The 27,722-nt window shown below is 39.5% G+C and overlaps 1 protein-coding gene across 2 annotated transcripts in view; it reads left to right on the plus strand.

Moving 5' to 3' along the window:
- Window positions 1-27,722, plus strand: part of DOK6 (docking protein 6) — a 413,373-nt gene that overhangs the window by 158,475 nt on the left and 227,176 nt on the right. For both annotated transcript variants that reach the window (XM_054019382.1, XM_054019381.1), the window contains exon 2: window positions 10,077-10,184. In XM_054019382.1, the coding sequence (XP_053875357.1) occupies window positions 10,077-10,184 (108 nt within the window). The remainder of the gene's footprint in view (window positions 1-10,076; window positions 10,185-27,722) is intronic.

The raw sequence follows: 27,722 nt of genomic DNA on the forward strand, positions 1-27,722 counted from the left end.
ATAAAGACACTGGATTTATTGCTTAGTACAACAATCTCTAACCCACTAACCACCCTTTTCTGTCCTCACTGCAGAAGTGTTAACTGCTCACTTCATCTTGAATGGTCTCTTACAGTATATATTAACTACATATGCAAAACAATCTATTCCACCTTGTATTTAGCTATGACACTGAGTACCTTTCTCAGACTTGAAGAAGACCTCCCTGTAGCTCAAAAGCTTGTCTCTTTCACTAACAGAAATTGGTCCAATACAAGATATTATCTCATCCACCTTGTCTCTCTTAAGGGTAGTTGTACTGAGACCTTTTGAATGGAAGTATCGGTAGTCTTCACTAATGGGGGCCCATTTTTTTTTTCTGAATTTCACCAATTTAGCTCACAAGTTGTAGTGCAAAGCTTCTGCAGCATCTACAAAAACTCAGCAAGTAACATGGTCTGAAATTCAAGCAAAGAAGATGTGAAACTCTGCTTTTTCCCCACAGTGGCAGACAGCTTGGACTAGCTTCCGGTGATTTTCGTCTACAAAGTAATGCAAATTCCTCACAGTGAGGGAAATTTTGACTCCTTATTTAATTGGAGGCCAGCCAAATTAACCATCTGGAACACTTCTGCTGTGCAGGATATAGCTGATGCTTTGGATCCTATCCCACATAACCATGGCATAAGACAGGAAAAAATATTTTGTCATAGTCAGCAGAGTCTACTGCTACTGCTCTTGCTGTCATCTTTTTTGTTTCCTCTGTCTCAGTTTGAGGTCACCTGTAAAGTATCCATGAAGGACAAAACTGATTGAGAGTGTGTTTAAAGTCCACTGTATTGAAAATATAGAACATATGGTGTGGTTTTCTGTAGGTTGAACTGTATTCTCCTTCAGACCCATCTGTCAGAGCACTGATCCCATTAATCTTTAAGGGTAGATCATCAAAATGGGAAGTTTCATCCCAACCCTAAAGTGGAAGAGACAATTGCCCATTTTACCATTACAGGGTGTAAAGAATCTCGGAGAAAAGACTGACCTTGAAAGAGGTGGGATGGATTGAAAAAGCATATAGGCAGAACCTGAGAAGACTCGCATCCCTGCGAGACAGCACTGATGAGATTCTCATTACAAAAGGAGCAAGACATAATGAGCAAGTTCTTGCTAAACCAGAAATTTAAACCACTGGAAATCGGGCAGTCATCTGGTTAGCAAACATAAGAGCAAAAAAGCATCAGAGAGCACAGCACTGTTGCATTCAGTGATGTGAAGGGGAAAAAATACTCTATATCTCTGTGTATCCACTTTAACTTGCATATGTGGAGATTTGCCATGTTGTAACATTATAACCGGGAGATTGAACTTGCGGAGGTGATGTTTCAGTGAAATAGCAGTTCCACTGCTGACACATCATTTCAGGAAGTACTGTCTAATGAAGAGGGTACGTGAAGAAATGACATTTCACTACAGGCTATAAAGGGATATGATGGTACGTTGCTTTCCTCATAGGTTAGATAGCTTTCCCATTTTCAGAAGCGCAGTTGTCACTTTCCAACCCTGAACAGAAGAACCAGCAACCTCTCTTGTCTTGTTATAAGAAATATACTTGCAGACCAATTCTTGAAGAGCCAATAATTTCTTCTTTTGCCTTAATGTTTTCTTAACTAAACACAAAGTGACACTGTAGTACAATGAGAGGTTTTTAAAAGAGAACATTTGATTTATTGCATGCGTAGCATTCATTTGAGATATTGATTGCATCCCATTGCCATGGTTTTACTACAGTATATTAATTTAAACTTGATTCCTACACTGCAATCATTTTGAATAGCTTCTACAACTGCTTCTACAGCAAACTCCACACTCGCCGGATAGTGTCTGCATTCAGGGCAATTTACTGTTAGATTCACCTGCTAGCAGTTGCACCAATGCCAAATTCAGAGTTAATATAACCTCCCTACTCCTCCTTGATATTCCCCTGTTTATACATCAAAGGATCATATTAGCCCTTTTGGCCACAGCTTTGCACCGTGATTCCCACATCCGTTTCAGAGTCACTGCTGCCCAGGATACAAAATATAAATTTGTAAGATATACATATGTATATTAGTTTGTAAATATTCAAGGGTCTTGTTGAACAAATGAGTAATTTGTTTTGTTTTCTTTGTTTTCTGTTTCCTCATTGTTTTACCTGCATCCCAGGACCTGCAAAACTTGGCCCATAGTAAAGGGCTAATTCAGTTTAAATATTCTCAGGTGGCTTCTATAAATTTAGGAAATTAAAATCTAACCATGAAATAGAGTGAAGTTCTAGAAAATATAAGGGAAAGATATTTTAAAAACCTTGAAAATATGTACTCTACCTAGAAATTGTTCACACAGTCAGTCAGTGGCAAAATTACATAAACATATAACTCTCATCCTGTCCTCCCTTCCCTTTCCTTTCTCTCATTCATTTACCTGTTACATCTTGTCATAAACTCAGGGTTTGTCTGTGGGGTGGAGGGGAAGAGATGAAGGGTGGAGGGCACACTCAGGAAAATTAATCCAAATTAATTAAATGTGTGAATTTAAAGTGGATTAGTTAAACTGCATTAAACCCTTGTGTGGACACTCTGAGAATTAAAGTAGCCTTAATTCGGTTTAGTTTAATTCACTTTGGAAGTGAATTAACTAAATGAAGGCCACAGGAGTTTAACTAATCCACTTTAAATTCCACCTTTAGTTAATTTTGATCAATTTTCCTGATTGTCCAAGTGAAGATATGCCCAAAAATTGTCAGCTCTTTGGGGCAAGGACTGCCTTTTACTATGTACATGCTCAGTGTCCAGCACCTTGATCTAGGTCAGGGGTAGGCAACCTATGGCACGCATGCCGAAGGCGGCACGCAAGCTGATTTTCAGTGGCACGCACACTGCCCAGGTCCTGGCCACCGGTCCGGGGGCCTCTGCTTTTTAATTTAATTTAAAATGAAGCTTCTTAAACATTTTAAAAACCTTATTTACTTTACATACAACAATAGTTTAGTTAAATATTATAGACTTATAGAAAGAGACCTTCTAAAAACGTTAAAATGTATTACTGGTACGTGAAACCTTAAATTAGAATGAATAAATAAAGACTCGGCACATCACTTCTGAAAGGTTGCCGACCCCGATCTAGGTTGATAATAGAAATAAGTAATCATAATAACAATGGAAATGTTTTGGAAAGCTATCAAAATAATTAAATGACAAGTCCTTGGCAATATTACTTTTTTATTTTTGCATAATGTGTTTGCCTCTTAAATAGAATAGAAAAAATATAACTGATTTGGAGTTTCATTCTGAAGATTTTTTGAAGTTCAGAAGTTGCCTTTGGGAACAGAAATACCAAAATACTGTAACAATTTTTTTTACTAATACTTAGCACCTACTTGGTTCTTTTTACCCATAGGTATCAAGGATTTTTATATGCACTTTTAAATACTGGGGGTTAAATCTTGGCTATGGTGAAGTTAATGGCAATTTTGCCATTGACTTCAGTGGAGCCAGGATTTCACTTTAGATCTATTTAAAACAGAGATGGAGGTGGCCTCCTGATTCGATGGGTACACTAAACTGCTGAGGAGGTGCTGATCACCTAAAGCATCACCCTCCTCCCGGGCAATGCAGCCCTAATCCTGGCTTATGTGGGAGGGGAGGCCCTGGAGGGCTGAGGGGTTTGGACAGCAAGCCTGACCCTCACTCATCCCACAGTGGTGGCTCCTATCCCTATACTGTATTTGAGTGGGCATGTGTATGTGTTTAACAAAATAGGAATCTGTCATTTATACTTGTAAATGAGGATACAGGAAGGGTCCAATCCTGCTATGTATCAAGGCTCTCTTGAGAGGTAATGAGCATCCTCCACTCTCATTGACTACAATGCTTGGACCCTGGCAGGATCGCATGCAGTCTTCTAGTCACCAGGGATGAGTGCCTATAGGACTCCATGAATGAGATATTTCTGCACCCCATTTTATTTTCAATAACATGTCATTCGGTCGTGCTTCCAATATGTCGTCCACCTACAGTGCTGACAGAATTTGTCAGGATCCCCAGCAGTACTACAGCTATAATGAAAAAAGGAGGTAGAGGGAGGTTTGACTCTGGTGTTCTTGTTGAGGCGTTCAGTAAACTAAGACGTGTATTTTAAAAAATGGGTTCAAAATGACTGAAGTCAAACTAGGACAATGGGGTGCCTGAAGGGATATTATGGCTTCATATATAAAAAAGTCAAATATGTCTTTTCCATGGAAACTTGGTGGAATGAGAATAATCAGTGGGATGCAGTAATGCCATGATACAAAATATATAGGAATAACAGAGTAGATTGCACTTGTGGGGAAGTTCCACTTTATGGGAAAGAAAGCATAGAGTCAAATAATGTAAAAATTTTCAATGAATCAAACTGTACCATAGAATCTCTATGGATAGAATGTCCATGCTTGAACAATAAGAGGATAGCAGTAAAAATATACGTCCAAACACCTGACCCGGGTGGCGATGGTGATTGTAAAATGCTCAGGCAGAAAGCTCAACAATAATTTGGAGTTTCAGCTATACTCATGCTGACTGGGTATATGTCACCTCATGAAGGAATGCAGAGAGAAAATGTCTAGATACATTAAATGACTGCTTCTTGGAGCAGCTAGTCCTGGAACACACAAGGGGACAGGCAATTCTGGATTTAGTCCTAAGTGAAAGGCACGATCTGGTCCAAGATGTGAGTATAGATGAACCATTCAGTAATAACATAATGTAATTAAACCATTCAGTAATAACATAATGTAATTACATTTAGCATCATTGCATGAGGGGAATACCAAAGAAACCCATTGTAGTAGCATTTTACTTCTAAAAGGGGAGCTACACCCAAATGAGGAAGCTAATTAAACAGAAAAGGAACAGACCAATAGTGAAATGACTGAAAACTGCATGGAGACTATGTATAAACACCATAATAGATGCTCAAATATATAACCCAAATAAAAAAAACAAACAAAAAAATGAAACAGAGTACCAAAAACATGCCACCGTGGCTAAGCAGCAGAGTAAAAAGGCTATTAGTAGCAAATAGGCATCCTTTCAAAATTGGAAGTCAAGTCTTAGGGTATGTCTACACTACGGGATTAATCCGAATTTACAGAATTCAATTTTTGGCAATCGATTGTATAAAGTCGAGTGCATGCAGCCACACTAAGCACATTAATTCAGCGGTGTGCGTCCATGTACCAAGGCTAGCGTCGACTTCCGGAGCGTTGCAATGTGGGTAGCTATCCCATAGCTATCCCATAGTTCCCGCAGTCTCCCCTGCCCATTGGAATTCTGGGTTGAGATCCCAATGCCTGATGGGGCAAAAAACATTGTCGCTGGTGGTTGTGGGTACAGCCTCACCCCACCCTCCATGAAAGCAACGGCAGACAACCGTTTCGCACCTTTTTTCCTGGGTGAACTGTGCAGACTCCATAGCACGGCAAGCATGGAGCCCGCTCAGCTCAAGACAGCAGTCATGAACATTGTAAACACCTCGCGCATTATCGTGCAGTTTATACTGAACCAGGCCCTGATAAACCAGGTGAAGAGGAGGCGGCTACGGCAGCGCGGCGACGAGAGTGATGAGGATATGCACACAGAATTCTCTCAAACCGTGGGCCCCGGCGCTTTGCAGATCATGCTGTTAATGGGGCAGGTTATAGCCGTGGAACGTCGATTCTGGGCCCGGGAAACAAGCACAGACTGGTGGGACTGCATAGTGTTGTAGGTCTGGGATGATTCCCAGTGGCTGCGAAACTTTCACAAGCGTAAGGGCACTTTTATGGAACTTGGTGACTTGCTTTCCCCTGCCCTGAATCACCAGAATACCAAGATGAGAGCAGCCCTCTCAATTGAGAAGTGAGTGGTGATAGCCCTGTGGAAGCTTGCAACGCCAGACAGCTACCGGTCAGTCGGGAATCAATTTGGAGTGGGCAAATCTACTGTGGGGGCTGCTGTGATGCAAGTAGCCAAAGCAATCACTGAACTGCTGCTACCAAAGGTAGTGACTCTGGGAAATGTGCAGGTCATAGTAGATGTCTTTGCTGCAATGGGATTCCCTAACTGTGGTGGGGCGATAGATGGAACCCATATCCCTATCTTGGCACTGGAGCACCAGGGCAGCCAATACGTAAACCGCAAGAGGTACTTTTCAACGGTGCTGCAAGCCCTGGTGGATCACAAGGGACGTTTCACCAACATCAATGTGGGCTGGTCGGGAAGGGTTCATGATGCTCGCGTCTTCAGGAACACGACTGTGTTTAAACGGCTGCAGCAAGGGACTTACTTCCCGGACCAGAAAATAACCGTTGGGGATGTTGAAATGCCAATAGTTATCCTTGGGGACTCAGCCTACCCCTTAATGCCATGGCTCATGAAGCCATACACAGGCAGCCTGGACAGTAGTCAGGAGCTGTTCAACTACAGGCTGAGCAAGTGCAGAATGATGGTAGAATGTGCTTTGGACATTTAAAGGGTCACTGGCGCACTTTACTGACTCGCTCAGACCTCAGCCAAACCAATATTCCCATTGTTATTGCTGCTTGCTGTGTGCTCTACAATCTCTGTGAGAATAAGGGGGAGACCTTATGGCAGGGTGGGAGGTTGAGGCAAATCGCCTGGCTGCTGATTACGTGCAGTCAGACACCAGGGCGATTATAAGAGCACACCAGGAAGTACTGTGCATCAGAGAAGCTTTGAAAACCAGTTTCATGACTGGCCAGGCTACAGTGTGAAAGTTCTGTTTGTTTCTCCTTGATGAAAACCCATCCCCTTGATTGACTCATTCCCTGTAAGCAACCCACCCTCCCCCTTCGATCACAGCTTGCTTTCAAAGGAAATAAAGTCACTATCGTTTAAAAATCAGGTATTATTTATTAATTGATTATAAAAAGAGGGAGAGAACTGACAAGGTAGCCTGGGTGGGGTTTGGGAGGAGGAGAGGAGGGAAGGAAAAGGCCACTGCAAAAGTTCAAAATAATGACAGCCTTTTGCTTGGGTTGTCCACTGGGATGGAGTGGCAGGGTGCACGGAGCCTCCCCCTCCCATGTTTTTATACGTCTGGGTGAGGAGGCTATGGAACTTGGGGAGGGGGAATAGCGGTTATACAGGGGCTGCAGCAGCACTCTGTGATCCTGTTGCCATTCCTGAAGCTCCACCAGACGCCGGAGCATGTCCATTTGCTCACGCAGCAGCCCCAGCGTTGCATCCTGCCTCCTCTTATCTTCCTGCTGCCACCTCTCATCTCGAGCATCCCTCGTCTCTTTATGTCCGTCCCACCTGTCCTCATGTTCATCCCTCCTGTCCTCATGTTCACTGGCATCTTTCCTGTACTTTGATACCGTGTCCTTCCACTCATTCAGATGAGCTCTTTCATCGTGGGTCGACTGCATGATTTCCTAGAACATTTCATCTCATGTGCGTTTTTTTCGCCGCCTTATCTGAGATAGCCTGCGGGATGGAGGAGGAAGGCTTGAAAAATTTGCAGCTGTGGGAGGGAGGGAAAAAAGGAAGAGAAGTATTTAAAAAGATACATTTTACAGAACAATGTTTATACTCTTTCACGGTGAACAACACTATTCACATTACATAGCACATGTGATTTCGGTACAAGGTCGCATTTTGCATCTTATATTGAGTGCCTGCGGCTTCGGTGTTAGAGATCACAGATGCAGGTCTGGGCAACAGAATTCGGCTTGCATGCAGCCATGGTATGCCATTGTCTTTCCGCTTCTGCAACCTTCATAAAAGCAGCGCCCTCCTTTCCCATACCAAGCAAAGCCCGGTGAGTGCTGAGGTTTTCCTGTTAACGTGCAGCAGCAGAAACCAAACTAAACCCCCCCACCACCCATCCAATTCTGTGGGATGATCGCTTTACCCCTCCCCCCACCACGTGGCTGGTATCAGGGAAGATCCCTGCTAGCCAAATGCAAAAAGCTCAGCGCCAATGCCCCTCCCCCTCCCACCGATTGGCTAACTGCAGGGAAGGATTTCTTTTCAGCCACAGGCAAACAGCCCAGTAGGAACGGCCACCTCTGTCCCCTTAATTAAATTCCCGTATTTCAACCAGGTTACCATGAGTGATATCACTCTCCAGAGGATAACACAGTGAGATAAAGAACGGATGTTGCTTGAATGCCAGCAAACACCGGGACCATACGCTGCCAGGCTTTGTCATGCAATGATAACAGATTACGTGCTACTAGGATGGCGTGGTCAAGTGTCCTACCATGGAGGACGGAATAAGGCTGCACTGCCCAGAAACCTTGTGGAAAGGCTTTTGGAGTACCTCCAGGAGAGCTTCATGGAGATGTCCCTGGAGGATTTCCGCTCCATCCCCAGACATGTTAACAGACTTTTCCAGTAGCTGTACTGGCCGCGAATGCATCCCAAGTCCTCAGGGCAAATTAATCATTAAAAAACACTTGCTTTTAAACCATGTTTTATATTTACAAAGGTACACTCACCAGAGTTCCCTTCCATGGCTTCATGGTATGGGATAACGCCTTGGGAGAGTTGGGAGGGTACTTCAGTCAGGCTGAGAAATAGATCCTGGCTGTTGGGGAGAACGGAGTGCTATGTGCTCTCTGCAGGCTCGTCCTCCTCCTCCTCCTCTTCCTCATCTTCCCTCTCCGCAGAATCCTCAGGCATGGCTGAGAGTACCCCCTCCTCGTAATCCATGGTCAGGAGTGGGGTAGTGGTGGTGGCCCCCCACCTAGAATTGCATGCAGGTCAGCGTAGAAGAGGCATGTCTGCGGCTCTGACCCGGAGTGACCGTTTGCCTCCTTTGTTTTCTGATAGGCTTGTCTGAGCTCCTTAACTTTCACGCAGCACTGATATGAGTCCCTATTGTGGCCTCTCTCCATCATGCCCTTGGAGATTTTTTCAAATGTGTTGGCATTTTGTCTTTTGGAACGTAGTTCTGCTAGCACAGAATCCTCTCTCCATATAGCGATCAGATCCAGTACCTCCCGTATGGTCCATGCTGGTACTCTTTTTCGATTCTCGGACTGCATGGTTACCTGTCCTGATGAGCTCTGAGTGGTCACCTGTGCTCTCCACGCTGGGCAAACAGGAAATGAAATTCAAATGTTCGCAGGTTTTTCCTCTCTACCTGGCCAGTGCATCCGAGTTCAGATCGCTGTCCAAAGCGGTCACAATGGTCCACTATGGATAGCTCCCGGAGGTCAATACCGTCAAATTTCGTCCATGGATCAATAACTGGAGATAGGAGAAAGGGTCAGAATAATACCACAATACCACAATATATATGCATTGTACTGAATACTGTGTGCAGTTCTGGTTGCCCCATCTCAAAAAAGATACATTAGCATTAGAATAGGTGCAGAGGAGGTCAACAAAAATGATTAGCTTCCATTAGAGGAGAGATTCAAAGATTGGGACTGTTCAGCTTGGAAAAGAGACAACTGGGGCGGGGGGTATGATAGAGGTCTATTAAATCATGAATGGTGTGGAGAAAGTGAATAGGGAAATGTTGTTTACCCCTTCACATAACCACAAGAACTAGGGGTCACCCAATGAAATTAATTGGCAGCAAATTTAAAATAAACATAACAAAGTACTTCTTCACATAATGCAGTCAATCCGAGGTTGCCACAAGATATTGTGGTGGCGAAAAGTATAACTGAGTTCAAAAAAGAATTAGATAAGTTCAGGGAAGATAGGCCCATCAATGACTGTTATCCAAGGTGGTCAGAAATGCAATCCCATGGTCTGGGAATCCATAAACCTCCAACTGTCAGAAGCTGGGCCTGGACGAGAGGGGATGGATCACTCAAAATTGCCCTGTTCTGTTCATTCCCTCTGAAGCATCTGGCATGAGCCACTGTCAGAAGACAGGATGCTGGGCTAGATAGACCAGTTGTCTGACCCAGTAAGGGTACTCTTAATGTCTTTAAACTGAGGGCTGTTTTATGGGAATTTCTTCCCATGGATCAGCTGAACCATATAATTTAGGACTCTAATGTTAATGAGCTTACATAAGAAAGAGAGAATAATAGAGTTCCTTCATTTTGCTTGCAGATTTTCAGGCGATGCTGGTTGGTTTTCAAGAAGGCTTCTAGTAAAGGACCCAGAAGGCTAGAAAAATTTCCAGATGAAAAAGCGGCGTATTTCAGAAATTTTCATAAGGTAGGTCATGCCCTCCCACAAGTGCACATCTACTTGGGCATAAGGTGCTTCTGATATGTAAACTCTGGAAGAAGATAGCATGACCAAGCTGAATGGTGTGATCCTGAGATCACTGAAGTCAATGGTAAAATTCCTATTGATGTCAATGTTGAAGAATCAGGCCTTTATGTTTCTGTCCAGATAGGCAAAATAAGTTTATTCTCTTTGATATAAGTATCTGATCTCTACATTAATGTTTGCCTTGAAAAAATGACACTGAATTTATTAAAGTTTTGTACAAGGGTGTTTATGTCAAATATTCAACAATTATAAATTAAACATCAAACCAATTTCAGAAGATGCTAAATGTACCAGTTGTAAGTTCTAGTGAGATCAACACTGTTGGAATATTAAACATAATTTTCATAGAAGATTGCAAGGTTTACAGGGTATGTCACAGTGGGGATTTTTCTTTTTTTCTTTTTTCTTTTTTTTTTTTTTTGAGAAAAAATAAGCATTATTACTAAGTTGGCAGTCTTGATTGAATGAGCTCCTCATTGCTCTCTATTTGTCACAATCAGTTCTGTGGAGGAACCCAAGATATTTGAGAAAGGGCTTTCCTTTCCTTTCACTCCAAATATTGTCATTAACTCGCCAACTGATGTAGCAGTGATGTAATAATAAAATTACATAATACTTTGCATTCATAGATTCATAGATTCTAGGGCTGGAAGGGACCTCGAGAGGTCATCAAGTCCAGTCCCCTGCCCTCATGGCAGGACCAAATACTGTCTAGACTAATCCACATTTCTATAACCATCTTCCATCCAGGGATCCCAAAGGGCAGGATAAACATTTGGATTTAACCTCACAACAGCTCTATAAATTAGATATTACCTCAAGTTAGACATTACCTCATTAGCTCACAGTTGGTCAAACTGAAGCACAGAGGCGACTTACCCAAGGTTTTACAGTGAGACCATGAAGGACTCAGAAGTAAAAATCCAGATCTCCTGAGATCCCAGTCTTGTGCTTTCCATCACAGGAGGACAAATTTCAGTTCTAATGAACTGGGTCAACCTTTTGGCACCTGTCACAAGGCAAACAGATCAGATGGGTCACCTACTATTTCCTTGTGGATATTTGTTCATCATCTTCTCCTCTTCCCCCTAACACACACATAATTTGGCATTAGTGGAAGTCTCTGTTAATGAGAGGCCCACCACTTGTATAACAATGATGCTGTGAGTTAGGATCAGAGCTGTGTAAGGAATTTGCATGTTGCCCGGTACAAGTCACTGCTCTAGTATTCTCATTCTTAGATGTACCAAGTCCCCACCAGGCAAAAATAGTCCTCCTCCTCTTTAAAATGCAAGCGGGACAGTTTGAATTGGAGACGTAGGGCATACACCTGGGCTGCTATTATTGCCTATTTAAATTCTCTTTAAGTAACATTGTAGTTTTTGATATATAAAAATGACATTGCTAGCCCTCCATTAATCAGAGACAATTATGTCCACTTTTGTTCATTTTACTGCACTAACATGATTCCTCTATATCCCTTTATGTACTTTATATTCCATTTATTTCCATCAAATATCCACAAATGGCTCACAACTGACATCAAGAATGACTTGCATAGAAAACAGTTGTGATGTCACAATAAAATTACATTTCCAGATAGGGAAATAAGGAGTAGGAGTAAACAAACTCTTCAGAAGCAAAGATCTTTTTTACTTGAAAATGTCTTTATTAATGAAGAAAGCAGGACTAATATTTAGATAGTACCTTTCATCCAAAAGCCTCCAAAAGCACTTTTCAAGCTGATTTTTCAGCCATATATTTTATAGAAGAAACAATTATCTAATCGGGCAACTACTTAACAGTGCATCAAAATAGTATAGTCCTGTAGGACAGGATGTGGAGAATAATACCTTGTCCTGTTTCCATGAGTGGTGGAATTTTAGGCATGTGGAAAATAATTATCTAAGGAAAAATTTAATCAGGTCACCAGGGTGACATCCCCACTTTGTAAAAATTGTCATGAAATCATTACACACCACAAGCAGTCAGGAGTTAGAAAGTTTACTTCTCATCCACAACAACCTTTCAGAAAGCTTCCATGAGGCACTAGCAGCTCATTAAGAAGAGGTCAATGGCAAGTAGTCAAGTGGGACAACTCGGTTTCTTTCTTTCTTGGATTTGTTTAGACATCTTCTGTTCCTTGTGTCAGACTGACCCCTCGGAATCGTTTTGATGTGTCATCTTGGTGTGACTGGTATAGCTATTACTTTTACAGATTACCAGTCATTTTCTGTTGGAGTTTATCGCTCTCTCTGCAGTTGTGATAATTGTTTAGTTAGTATTCTTATTTATTATTTGTATTGCCATAGTGTGCAGAAGTCCTCGTTAAACCAGGATCCCATTTGCTAGGTGCTGTATTCTTGTTTTGGTATTTCTTCGGTTCTAGTTTCTTGGCACATAATTCTTTTATAGCCAATACACAATTGATTGTCTTTGGCTCAACAATTAAGATGTTAACCATAAGGTTTTTTTCTTTGTCTCTACACTTGAGATTTTAATAAAGTATTGTCAGTTGCACTGTAGCATTCTAACAATGCTAAATATGGATCCTTTTGAATTTTTGCTATTTGGACAAACTTCTGCTAACTCATTTTGATTGTGTAGTAAGGGCTTGAGGTGATGTGCTTGAACTGATGTATATATAAAAAGGATAAAGTGAATCTCACAAATTTAATGTCAGTATTTGTTATTAACTCATCTAGAAACCCAGCGGGAACAAATTATGAAATGCAACATGTTGTGCAACTACTCAATTTCAAGAAAAAATAGAATGGTCTGTTATTCAATGGTAATCTTTCCCATTTAATTCAAATAGATCTGCACCAACTGCAGACCAAGGGCAATTGGGAATATCATGTAATTTCAGAGGTTATTTTGCATTCTGATTCCTTTATTGAGTGCATATTTCACCCATGGATACCTTATCTTTGATGGCAGCATGCACAACTGTCCAGAATGCCACATTTCAGACTCTGTTCTTGTATTTCTCAGTATCCACAGGTGCATTGTTGATTATGCTTAGCATTTCTTAACTCATGCTGTATTGTATTATGACACAATGTCCTTTGTGCAGAAATTTCATCTCTAGTCCCAATATGCTTTTGTGCTTGATAACTGGTGGTGGTGGTGGTGGTTGTTTTTCCTGTCTGTCATCTGTCTAGGTTTAATCTTTAAATCTCTTGTAAAATCAGGTCATTTTGTATTTTTTTCCGCTGGTTTTACCAAACTTTTTCAAAACAGGTAGCACATGAATTATATTTACTTCAGTGTCTTTTCCCCGCAGTTCCTTGCTGTAAATATTTATAGTTGTTCTTTAAAGCATACTGGCATAAAGAGCTCCTTACCAAGCCTATGTTTCACAGTTAAGGAAGCTTTCACAATTTCTTCATCACTTTCTGAATTTTAGGTAGTACTTAGAACAGTGGTTTCTTTAATATGGTTTTTAGTGGTTTATGGCATGTCATCCCTCAGCTGATTTCTTCCTATTAATATATTTATGAAACAGCTCCCAACAATGCACAACATTGTCAGCATTTCTTTTTTAATCTGAGCATACTTCTGTTGTGTTTAAATCAGTGCTTAGGATCTATTCGCCACTGGACAGTTGTCTTGGACAACAACAGTCCCCAGTCCAGGTGATCTTGCACTGATTTTAGGCTCTTTGTTAATATCGAAGTATTTCAGAACAAGTGGTTCCCTGACAAATTTAAATTCCCTAAGGCATTTTTCTTATAATCGTCCCTTGACCATCAGTACTGTCCTCAGATGACGTAATTTGAACATTTATTTGTGAAAATTGAGCGATTTTTTGTTTGTTTGTTATAAGATGTGAATTTTAGGCCTCCATTTTTAGGCTCTTTCTATTTGCACAATTACCTCCCTTCTGTCCATCGTCCTTTTTAGAACATAAGAACAGCCATACTGGGACAGGTCCATCTAGCCCAGTATCCTGTCTTCCAACAGTGGCCAATGTCAGGTGCCCCAGACGGAATGAACAGAACAGGTAATCATCAAGTGATCTATTCCCTGTTGCTCATTCCCAGCTTCTGGCAAACAGAGGCTAGAGACACCATCCCTGCCCATCCTTGCTAATAGCCATTAATGGACCTATCCTCCATGAATGTATCTAGTTGTTTTTCAAACCCTGTTATAGTCTTGGCCTTCACAACATCCTCTGGAAAGAGTTCCACAGATTGACTGTGCATTGTATGAAGAAATACTTCCTTTTGTTTGTTTTAAACTTGCTGCCTATTAATTTCATTTGGTGACCCCTAGTTCTTGTGTTATGAAAAGGATTAAATAACACTTCCTTATTTACTTTCTCCACACCAGTCATGATTTTATAGACCTCAATCATATCCCCCCTTAGTCATCTCTTTTCCAAGCAGAAAACTCCCAGTCTGATTAATCTTTCCTCATATGGAAGCCGTTCCATACCCCTAATAATTTTTGTTGCCCTTTTCTGAATGTTTTCCAATTCAAAAATATCTTTTTTGAGATGGGATGACCACATCTGCATGCAGTATTCAAGATGTGGGCATACCATGGATTTATATAGTCAATATGATATTTTCTGTCTTATTATCAATCTCGTTCTTAATGATGCCCAACATTCTGTTCGCTGTTTTGACTGCTGCTGTACATTGAGTGGATGTTTTCAGAGAACTATCCATAATGACTCCAAGATCTCTTTCTTGAGTGTTAACAGCTAATTTAGAACCCATCATTTTATATGTATATTTGGGATAATGTTAGCATTTATCAACATGAATTTCATTTGCCATTTTGTTGCCCAGTCACCTAGTTTTGAGAGATCTTTTTGTTGCTCTTCGCAGTCTGCCTGGGACTTAACTATCTTCCCTAAACATACTTACCAAATAACTGATCTCATTCATATAATCTGGAATGTATTCATATTCAAGTCAAGTTTGTTTTCACTGGCATATCCAGAATATTTCAGTATTTTACTATATTGTTGCTTATGTTTGATGCCAATCAGCAGTTACGTCTGCCTCATTTAGAACCCCAAAAGTTTGGGAAATTATTATTATTATTGTTGATTATTATGAATATTAATAACAATGGTTGGCTGCAATTTCAGAGGGAAGTTGCTTAAACATATATCCACCAAAAGAAGGATAGGAAATTCTGGGTTTTGCTCTTTCTATATTGCGTCAGTCTTGCCTAAAAACTTTGGCTCATATCCAAGCCTGAAAATTCTCTTTCATTTTGAAGTCTAGATATGTCTTCCTCAACTGTTTTAATGCATAGTGCTCATGTTTTCTTATCTTAAAACCTCTGGATCCATCAAATCATTAACTTGTTGGTTTTGTTACAGTTGCCATCCTGTTAGCCCATACCTTGAAATATGAACTTAATAATACCATCTGGTCAAGTCCTTTTTTCACTTTACCTGTCAATGTGAATTGTCAAAGAGAACTAAATAGCTTCCCTTTAAAGATTAAGTCCCTTTAAGTTGTCTCCATTTCTAATCACTGATCAGTTTTGAAAATCTTGACCAAACTTCATAAAGTTTCATCTCCAAAATAATTATTTTGGACACTATCCAAAGAGAGATTTCTTACAGTAATGCTGATCCACCATAAACAATAGCATCACAAATATAGAAAGATAATTGTCTAAATATTTTTTTTTGAAAACGTGGTTGATTGTTTTTTGAAATTCCTAAACAAATATCTCTAAAGAGCCATTAATATGATGATTACTTTTATAAACCTTTTAATTCTTAGGCTGATAGACTTATTCAGATGCATCTGTGGTTTTCAAAATGTTCCTCTGAAGTTTACTAAGGTTGTGGAAACTTCAACTCCTGAGTAAAGTTTTCAAAAGTGCCTAAGAACATAAGAATGGCCATACTGGATTAGATCAATGGTCCATCTATCCCAGCATCCTGTCTTCTGACAGTGGCTCATGCCAGATGCTTCAGAGGGAATGAACAGAACAGAGCAATTCTGAATGATCCATCTTCTCTTGGCCAGGCCCAGCTTCTGACAGTTGGAGGTTTATGGATTCCCAGAGCATGGGATTGCATTCCTGACTGCCTTGGCTAACATCATTGATGGGCCTATCTTCCCAAAACTTATCTAATTCTTTGTTGAACCCAGTTATACTTTTCGCCGTCACAATATCTTGTGGCAACGAGAACCACAGATTGACTGCATTATGTGAAGAAGTACTTTGTTATGTTTATTTTAAATTTGCTGCCAATTAATTTCATTGGGTGACCCCTAGTTCTTGTGGTTATGTGAAGGGGTAAACAACATTTCCCTATTCACTTTCTCCACACTATTCATGATTTAATAGACCTCTATCATACCCCCCCCCCCAGTTGTCTCTTTTCCAAGCTGAACAGTCCCAATCTTTGAATCTCTCCTCTAATGGAAGCTAATCATTTTTGTTGACCTCCTCTGCACCTATTCTAATGCTAATGTATCTTTTTTGAGATGGGGCAACCAGAACTGCACACAGTATTCAGTACAATGCATATATATTGTGGCATTATGGTATTTTCTGTTTTATTATCTGTCCCTTTCCTAGTAGTTCATAACATCGTTCGTTTTTTTGACTGTCACTGAACTGCAGAGAACTATCCACAATGACTCCATGATGACTTTCTTGAGTGCTAACAGCTAATTTAAACTATCATTTTGTATGTGTAGTTGAAATTTTTTTCCAATGTAAATTACTTTGCATTTATCAGCATTGAATTTCATCTGCCATTTTGTAAAAGCAGCAAAGAGTCCTGTGGCACCTTATAGACTAGTGTCCTGTGGCACCCTATGACGTCATGCATCTGTCCAAGCGGGTATTCACCGACGAAAGCTCATGCTCCAATACGTCTGTTAGTCTATAAGATGCCACAGGACTCTTTGCTGCTTTTACAGATCCAGACTAACACGGCTACCCCTCTGATACCATCTGCCATTTTGTCACCCAGTTTTGTGTGATCACTTTGTAACTTTTTCAAGTCAGCTTTGGACTTACCCATGTTGAGTATTTTTGTATCATCTGCAAATTTTGCCACTTCTCTGTTCAACCTTTTTTCCAGCTCATGTATGAATATGTGGAAGAGCACAGCTTTCTGTACAGATCCTTGGGGTACCCCACTATTTACCTCTTTCCATTGTGAAAAATGACCATTTATTCTGACCCTTTTCCCTGGGGGGGGGGGGGGAGAGATAGCTCAGTGGTTTGAGCATTGGTCTCCTAAACCTAGGGTTGTGAGTTCAATTCTCAAGGGGGTCATTTAGGGATCTGGGGCAAAAATCTGTCTGGGGATTGGTCCTAGTTTGAGCAGAGGGTTGGATTAGCTGAGGTCCCTTCCAACCCTGATATTCTATGATTCTAGCTTCATATTTGAGTTCCTAAGTTCAGAACTCTTCAGTGAATACCATCTGGTCCTGGTGACTTATTACTATTTAATTTATCAATTTGTTCCAAATTGTCCTCTATTAATACTTCAATCTGGGACAGCTATTCAGATTTGTCACCTAAAAAATATTGACTCAGGTGTGGGGATCTCCTCATATCTTCTATAATGAAGACTAATACAAAGAATTCATTTAGCTTCTCTGCAACAACCTTGTTTTCCCTGCATGCTCCTTCAGCGCCTCTCTTGCCTGTGGCTCCAATGACTGTTTGGCAGGATTCCTGCTGCTCATGTACTTTTGCTGTTAGTTTTTGTGTCTTTGGCTATTTGCTGTTCAAATTCTTTCTTGTACTGTCACAACTGATTTGCCAGAGTTTGCACCCTTTTATTTTTCCTCACTAGGATTTGACTCTTTTCAGTAGTGACTCAGGCCCAGATTTGTAAAGGTATTGGGTATTGCCATGCTAAATGCTGCAACCCCTATCTGATTTAGGAGTTTAAAAGGGAGATTCTCAAATGTATTTAGGCACCAGAATTTTGTTTACAATGGCGATTTGGCACCTAAAGACCTTTTAAAAATCTAGCCTTAAGTGCCTAATTTATTTTTGGAAATGACACTTAGGTGTTGCAATGCTGAGCATTGCAATGCCTAAATGCTTTTAAAAATCTGGGCGTAAGTCATTATTGAAAATGGGTCTTAAGCACTCTTGAAAATCTCACCTGCTTCTTCCCCTCCCCCCCCCACTTTAGTCCTGTGTTTTGAAAATGTTGTAGTTAACCTGTGAGATGAGAAACCATCTTTACTAAGTTTATTTAGAGGTTGTGGGAAGATGAAAATATATATTAGTCAGGAGATAGCTGCCTTGGAAGTGGTAACTGATTAAAGTGAACCTCATTTAAATGAGTAATCGTTTGCAGAATAACTTAATATACTGAGTGTTCTGCACACCAAACCGTAAAATTTACAGTAATTATCAGCCCCTTTTAAATATACAGCTATCTGAATAATGTCATTGTTCAAAACAGGCATTCTGTGTACCAAAAAGCAAATTACAAAATATAATTGGAACTGTGCAGTAATAAAGCTGTTAATAGCGTTTCAGTACATCAAAGGGCAGAATATAAACTAACACAATGAAATCCCCTTCAACTAAGAGTGTATTAAAGCAATACAATTGTTTTCTCCCCTCTACAGTGTAATTGAGAAAGCACCATTCTAACATACTGACTGAAGAGTAGGGACCTGACTGAACTCTTACAAATTTAGGCCCAAATGTTGCACATGAATACACATGTGTAGTCCATTATCTACTCTTGTGTGGAATTGTTTGAAGGATTGGGGATTTTGTTTTGAATTAATTGTAAGGTAGACAGGACAGTTAGATAAAAAAAATGTATACAGAAAAGAAAAGTTGTCTCACCAAGTGCTTTCATATAAAACAATTAAGTCTCAATAATAACAAGTCAGATGGCCTAGGTGGCCAAACTACTGTATCTGATTTTTATATAGTCAGAGGAATTTCTTAAAAAAAAAAAAAAAGAGCAATACGATCATAGTCGTGATTAGCTGGCTTTTGTACTAAATAGGCTGTTATCTTTAAGACCCTTTAATCATTTTTTGCACAATTTGAAGGATGTGTAATGAATGAAATGGAATTATTGCATGAAGAGAAAAGATTGTTAAGGCAATTGAATACTGCCCTGGAGAATTAGATCCTATCTCTGCCCCTCCCACAAAGTTCCATTCAAGCAATTTTTAACCTAAACTTTTCACAGGTATCACTAATTATGTGTGACTTGTTTTCTGGGTGCCTGACTTGGGACCACAGGGTCTAATTTGCTGGAGTGCGGCGCAACTAAAGTCAATGGGATCTTTGCTTTGAACATATAAAGTACTGTCTAATGGTAAGTATGCTGAAAAGTCAGGTACTATGTGTCTCAAATCAGGCATCCAAGTTAATGGACAAATTTTGATCTCAGTCTCTCTTTGCCTCTGCTCCTTATCTGTAAAATAGGGATATTCCCAACCCTTCACCTTACCAGAGATGTGATATGAAGATTGACTGTGAAGCATTCAGTTACTGTTATTGATGAGCAGCATAGAAAAGCCCATGGAGAAATTAATAATTCTTTCTTTGGGGCAGGGTTTAAGGCATAGTCCACACATTGAACAATGAGCATAAATATTGAATAACTGCTCATTCACTGAGCCCTGTCCATCATGTGCACGGAATAAGGCAGGGGTCCTATGGAAAAAAATAGAATGTGATCAAGTAATAAAGACTGTATCATAATGCATATGCACAAGGGTATGAATAAAACTTGCAGAGGTAACCTTAATTCTAGTATTTCCTAGCTTTGGGATGCTTGACTTTGCAACCATAACATTCTTTTACCATAGAGTTGTTTTTTGTTTGTTTGTTTTTTTAAAGTGTATAACAGATTAAAGTAATTAACTACTCTGTTATTATCTAAGTAGGAGAAGTGAACAGCATAAATAGGAAAAAGCAAATTTGAACTATTTCAAACTTAACCATCTAACATACTATCAGTAACACTAGTAAGGTAATTTTGTTTTTTAAGCATGTATGACCCCCTTTAAAGCTACATTGCATTTTGTTAGGTGAATCATGGAATGAGTGTAGGTTTCTCAAATGGGAACGAGAACAAGAAATGTCCTTAATAGCAAACAGGTACAAACATCACATCCAAACATATTAAGGTTGAATATGATGCTGGGGAAGACATTTAGATTTATTGTCACTTTCACTCTCTGTGGTAGTAAAGAGAGACTAAATATAACAAGCCTTATGCGTATTAAAAGGCTCATTCAAGCATTTTGTATGTTTACTGCAAGAGAGTCCTTCTAGAGTAAATAAAAAAGAACAATTTATTATGAATATTGCTATAGAAATTCTGTCTCTAATTTTTACTACTTCATAGAAGGAAATTTGAAATTCAAATCACTGGCTGATGAAGAATGCTATTAAAAATGCATTAGGGTTGAAAATGTAGCTGTAGATAATTGTCATAACAGATATTCTAAACAAATGTACCCCCAACGACAATTAAGCTAAAAGAATTTTCATATAATCAGCTACTAAATTTCATTTAATTTTGAAAGCAGATGCAATAGAAACAATAAAAAGAAGTTCTAGAAGAATAAATACTAGAAATGTCAAATTAAAAATATGCAGAAATCCCAGACAAAGGGTTGTACTTTCATTCCAGAGTCTTTCATTCATTTTTCTCAAACTACCATGTGCTTCCTTTCTCAGCAGCCCCATGTCTCAGTATCTTTTGGGTTTCTAATACAGAATATCCTCTTTTTCAGACAATTTCTGAATGAAATTAGTACAGAATTCTGAAAGGCAGAATATTTTTAACTTCTTTGTGCTGCTTCTTATATTGTAATGTAAAATGCTTGATATAAAAACCTTTTATATCTTTTACCTAATTAACTGTTGTAGTTTTCGTATATACTATAGGGAATTCCACAAGTAATATAATATGATTAATTTCTTGTACATAGCAACTATAATGGTTGTAAATGCATATATTGGTTGCCTTTGCATTTAGAGTAAAAAGATTCTTGGGCTTGTCTTCATGTACAATGCTACAGTGGTGCAGCTGCCCTGCTGTAGCACTTTAGTGAAGATGCTACTAAGCCGACAGGAGAGCTTCCTGGCAGCGTAGTTAATTCATCTCCCCCAGAGATGGTAGCTATGTTGTGTAGTGTGGACCTAGTCCTAAGTGCATTGTCACTGTATTGCAGAGTGTGAACTGCAGACCACAACAATGTGTTGCACTCTATTCCTGGCCTGAGTGGACACTGTTGGTGTGAACTAAAAGGTACGTAGTTCACATTATCATGGTTCTCACTGTGGTTAGACTAGATATAGCCAAAATCTCTCATATTGCTTAGGGCTTGTCTACAAGAACACTTACTTTGCAGCAAGCTGGGGTGCAAATCTATCCTGCCCTGGCCTGCTGTGCACTTAATGTCCCTGTGAACTCTGCTGCTGCACACTAAATGTTCCATAGTGCACTTTAATTTACTTTCCTTTCAAAGAGGGTAGATCAAATTTCACTAAAAAACTTTTATTGTGTGGCAGCAGGGTTCACATGGACACTTAATCTGCAGCAGGCTAATGAGGGCTTGATTTACACCCCAGCTTGCCACCAACTAAGTGTTCACTTAAGGGCTGGTCTACATGGTTTGAAAATGTTAGCCTTATTTGTATTTATCACAATGTATTTTATAAGGCCACCAATCCTGCAAAGATTTATGTGCATGATTAATTTAAGTGCATAGAACTATTTGTGCTTATAGTTAAATACATGCTTAAGTGATTTGCTGAATCAGGCCCCAAATCTCTTAATTTATTTGTCTGAGGAGACACATCAGTGCTAGATGCTAGGCCCTGATTCCTCAATGAGCTCCACATAGACAGCATCCTTTTGAAGTCAGTGACACTACATGCAGGATCAGTAGTCTACCTACATGGAGTGCCTTGACCAACTCAGAGACTTAAATTGTGGTTGAAAATTATGCCCTGAATTTTGTACACCTGAATTTTGCAGGAGTCAGTTAAAGCTATGCCTGTCCAACACAATATACACATATGTGTCTCATTTTAATTTGTCTGATGAAAAACTTTAAAAATCATTGGGGCAAATTCTCACTTTATTTAAAATGGGGTAAATCAGACTTATGCTCTGACCATTGCATGATTTCACAAGTTCATCTGTGCAGAGTTCAACACCTACTTCTACTGAAGGAAACTGTGTGTCTGGATTTATGTCATTTTAAGGAGCAGAATTTAGCAGTTCAGTAGTTCCAAAAACTATTACGTTGTTAAACCCTAATGAAAATATTCTGCTATACATACACAAGTGAATTTTTAGACACAATTTGTTCTAAAGTAACTTCAAACTTAATAAACAGCTGTTAGTGACAGATCTGGAGTTCTGATAATGGTGTCGTTTTTATTAAACCAGGAGCAACATTTAAAAGTTGGAAAAGTATATTTACTTTTGATTTTACTCAAACTGAAATTTCACACATCTTTTAGGGGAAAAAAAATCACGTTTGGATTCAGATCAATTATGAAAAGTTTCGACCCAAATGAACTATTGGAGAGCATTATGATGGATGAAAGATGGAAGCTGACTGGCATACTCTACCAGTATTGTCATACAGTAGTAATCTAAATATATTATTAAAGGTGAAATAATTTCACCATTTATGAAGTTCATGTATTATTGTCTGCTTGGATGATTACACTAAAATGATCAGTTCTCCATTTCTGTTTCTCAGACAAAAGCACAATGCTATTGTATTTGCGTTCCCATCACATCAGGGGACTGATCCGTTTTAGAAAACAACTTTATTGAAATTTGGAATGAAGATAATGAGATGTTTGCTATTCATATTTGGTTTTGTTTTAAACTCCCTCTTCCCCACATCCTCAAAACTAATTTATTTTTCAAATCTAAATTTGGATTCTAAATTGCGAGGTTCTTTTAACCAAATTATGCCTTATTTAAAACATTTCCAAACTTTCAATTCTCCCTGAGGTTTTTATATTTTAATCATGCACCAAGATGATTGTTCTATGATATTCAATTTGTGAATTAAAATGAATGGTACAGTTTGGAAAATATATGGGGGGAATCGTGGAGGTTGGGTTTTTTTATATTACAGTTGATTTATCTTTGTCTGCATGATACAAGGTATTGTTTTGAAGTATAAAGGCAATTCTTTTCCAGTAGCTATAAAAATAATAATTGGTGATTAAAATAAGAGAGATCACAATGAGGCTTTAAACTCCATTTTACAACTGCTGACGATTGACTGGGAGCACTGTAACCCCAGTGGGCTGGCTGATTTTACGGATTACGCAGCAGTTGTTCAGTTCTGGAAGCATTATAGTAGTGTACTTCAAGAGACAAAGTGAAATAACTTGCTGTGATGAGGGCTCTGCCTTATTACCTAATGAATGCCAGTCTACATGAATAATTTGCAATGATCAAGCAGATTTGGTAGTCCCAACTTGTAGATACTGTGGAGCACTTAATATATGTTGTGAAATATATAGCAAACCCCCCCCCCCCCCGCCCCCATCAAATGCTGGCTTTTTTTTTTTTTTTAATAATTAGATTTCATGGAAACAAGACAAAAGAATTCTGGAATGGATTTGTTTGGTAGCTGGACAGGTTTTGCATCCTATGATGACAGGGTGCGGCAGGGTGAATTTCCCAGGAGTCAGTTTAATGATGATGATGATGCTCTGTTGAAGGTGAAGGTCAATCAGTTTTACGGTTCAAATGATAAATACAATTTCTAGGTTTTTTAAAATTATTTAAATCCTAAGGATAAATGAAAGATTTTTATTTATTTTTCATTCAGTTCAAAATTTAAAATAATAAAGATTGCATTCTCAAAAATAACTGATGAATTTTGATCTACAGAATGTTTCAGTTGTTTTAAAAGATCAAATTTAAAATCAAAAGGCAATAAGAAATAATAGAATGTTCATTTTCTGAGCTGTGCATATTTTCTCCTGTCAAATTTTCATTTTCTTGTAGTGACCTTTCTTGACTGTACCTTCTCTACGTTTTGTATGTTTATTCTTTCGCACTTATTTCAGGCTAGTCTCTCTCTCATCCACCTTTTCCATTCATGACGCTTGAGTCACCTTCCTGTTATGTGAGCTCGCCAGGATGGAGGCCGCCTATGTTGGGCCTGGCAGAACTCCTGGAGGATGGCGTTACTGGCACTACTTTCAAGCCTTTCTCTTCAGGCGGAGTGGCTGGAGGCATGCCCTGGGGAGCAAGGGTAGAGGCCACTATGTGTCTCCCTGGCAGAACTCCTGGAGGATGGCGTTACTGGCACTACTGCCTGCCCTGTTGTGGGGGAAATCCACCTTCAGGGGTGAAAAGAACTGTGTTCTCAGTCAGTACGCTCTGGTCTTAGTTTACATTTTCTCTCATTCCTCTATTCTGTTCTTCTTCCTTCACAGTTACTTTGTTGATACACTCTTCAACCTTCCTCATCTAATTCTGTGTTGTCTTATCTGTTCTCTTGTTCTCCGTTCAGTTTTGTCACTTCCCCCTCTAAAAGATTTTGCAGTATCCAGATTTTTTAATATTTTTTTGTTCAAGCTTGTTCTTCAGCCTTCCATATCTGTGCTTGGACACATGCTGTACCCTTCTCCATTAAAAAGCTGCACTGGAGCTAGGAAAATGCATTTCATCCTAATTGTTCTGGTTAACAGGGCAGGATTTGCTGTCCATATCAGTTGAGTTCAGCTTCCACAAATACTCACAGATCTGGGGGACACATCCCCCTGTAAACCCGGACTTCTGCATTTTCTGGGTCTCCTTGCGTCTCAATGACCGCATGGCCTCCTTTAGAGCCACAAAGCTATGCAACTCCAGCACAACCTCCACTTGGTGTCAGTAGGATTCAGTCACGTAAAGGGATCTACTGCTGACTCAAGCACTATGTAATTTTCTGTTTGGATCACGGTATATCTAGCAGTTACTCCTTCCATTTCCTGCAGTGTTGTCCCTTCTGGAGTGAGTGACTTCTGTAGTGTCTGGGGCCCAAGTAAGAATGCAGCAGAGCTGCTGCCCTTTGTCATTCCATTGGCTGTCCCTTCTTCATGTCATTATGTGCTTGTATTGCACAGCAGATGGTAGCATGTGGGCCATTATTCAGAAAGAAAAGGATGAACAGTTACATTTTGCAGTCCTTTTCCTCTACTTCTGTTGTTGTTGTTAATAGAAATGTAGTGACAGGAAGCTAGTGGCATGCTAGAAAATAGAAATCCATTCATGTCAGTTCAGACCTTTCCTTCCACCCAGGCAATTTCCAGAATCTGTGCAACGTAAATACTGTGAGGTATAAGGACTCTCAAGAACATTCCCTGTCCTACTTCCAGATATGAGGAAGTACATATTTTTAGGATTATTCAAACAGGACATGCCTAAGAATAAAATGTTTGATGTTTTTCAATTTCCTCTGATGATACTAGGGAAAAGTGGTCTAAATGAAATTACTATAAGGTGGGTGCACAACTGGTTGAAAGACCATACTCAAAGAGTAGTTATCAGTGGTTCACTGTCAAACTGGGAGGGTACCTAGTAGGATCCCACATGGGTCAGTTCTGGATCCAGTCTATTCAATATTTTCATGAATGACTTGGATAATGGAGTGAAGAGAGGGCTTATAACGTCTGCAGATGACACCAAGCTGGAAGGGATTGCAAGCACTTTGGAGGACAGGATTAGAATTTAAAATGATCTTGGCAAATTGGATAATTGGTCTGAAATCGACAAGATAAAATTCAATAAAGACAAGTGCAAAGTACTTCACTTAGGAATCTTACAAAATGGGGAATATGTAGCTAGGTGGTACTACTGCTGAAAAAGATCGGGGGTTATAGTGGATCACAAATTGAAACTTCTTCAAACATGTTAAGAATAGTTATAAAGAAGACTGTGATCAATTGTTCTCCATGTCCACTGAAGGCAGGACAAAAAGTAATGGGTTTAAACCACAGCAAAGGAGATTTAAGTTAGATATTAGGAAAAAACTTTATAACTATAGTCTTCCAAAGGAGGCTGTGGAACCCCCATCACTGGAGGCTTTTGAGAACAGCTTGGACAGAAAACTGTAAGGGATGGTCTAGGTTTACTTGGCTTCAATGCAGGGTGCTGGACTTGATAACTTCTCAAAGTCACTTAGTCTTCATTTCTATAGTTCTATATATTGTTTTTGCATGTCTTCAATTATCTGTTTTTGTTTGTCATAGGGATTTATTTTCTGACTATAATTTAGGTCTGCACTGTGGAGCAGTGAGCTGTTTAAATATATCATTTTAGAATCATGTTCCTGGATGTGAGTTATATACACAGACAAGATTTATTTGCATAAATGAATAGTGCAGCTGATCCCTTTTGTAACTTTGCAAGGCATATATTAAGACATGTATTAATGTGGACCTTCCTCCGCTCCCCTGTAAATCTCAATTCCACAGTATAACCTGGTTGAATAAGAAAGTAATTTTAGTAGAGTATTAAGTAGGCAAAATGAAAATGAACTCATTTCAGTGTGATTGGTTCAGCTATTAGTTAGTCATCCCATTTTGTATCTGTGCAATTCACTGCATCTCCTGGTATGTAGGATTTTACATTTATTATAATCAAATCTCTTATTGATGCCTGTAGCCCCCAGAGCTCTATTATTAATTACGATTATTAATACAGTATTAACAATATGTTCTGTGCTTCACAGACAGATATGAAGACTATCAGTGTATTGATCCATCTATTTACCTATATATCCCCCATCACCATAATAACAAAGCACCTGTCCTGAAAAATTTACTTTATGCAGAGATATAAACAAAGTAGGTGTAACCAAAAACAGTGCAACTGAATGGTGAAGTTAAGAATGTATGTTGTTAATTCCATTTTTGTGTGATTTTTTTTTTGGCATAATATATATATTTTTTTATAGTAGATTAAAGGGGATGGATGGTGAAGCTCATATCACTCTGCAGTTTGGTTCTGTGTTGTGGGTTTATTAGCTCTCCTATTTAGATGTCATCTGCAAATATGATCACAATTGAATTCATACCAAAGACACACCCAATGAAGACATGGAGTGGATGTTTAAGGTGCTTGTTCTTGTGTAGTATTTTTTGGATGGGGGGGAGGAGTTAGTTTGTCTAAAAAGCCTTTGGAAACCCTTACAGACAGAGGTGAGACCATGTGCTCCCCCAGATTTCTGCCAGGGCTTATATTTTTATTTGTATTTTTTTTTAAGGGAGTGGGTTCTAAATACGTGAGTGCACAGTAGTTTATTTCAAAACAGAGATGCCAGCAATAGCGAGCTGTCCCCCTTTTCCCTGTGTCTCCCTGGTGCTGACCCACAGTGACCCTCCAGCCATATCAACAGGGCTGCACGTGGAAGGCAAATGCCACACTTGCCAGAGGCTTGCAGGGGCCCGTGAGGCTGGGCACCTGCCCCGATGTTTGTTTGGGTCTCGCACAGAGACCTGGGGGGGATTTAA

Source organism: Malaclemys terrapin, chromosome 2 (genome assembly GCF_027887155.1).
Source record: "Malaclemys terrapin pileata isolate rMalTer1 chromosome 2, rMalTer1.hap1, whole genome shotgun sequence".
Classification (NCBI taxonomy): Eukaryota; Metazoa; Chordata; order Testudines; family Emydidae; genus Malaclemys; species Malaclemys terrapin.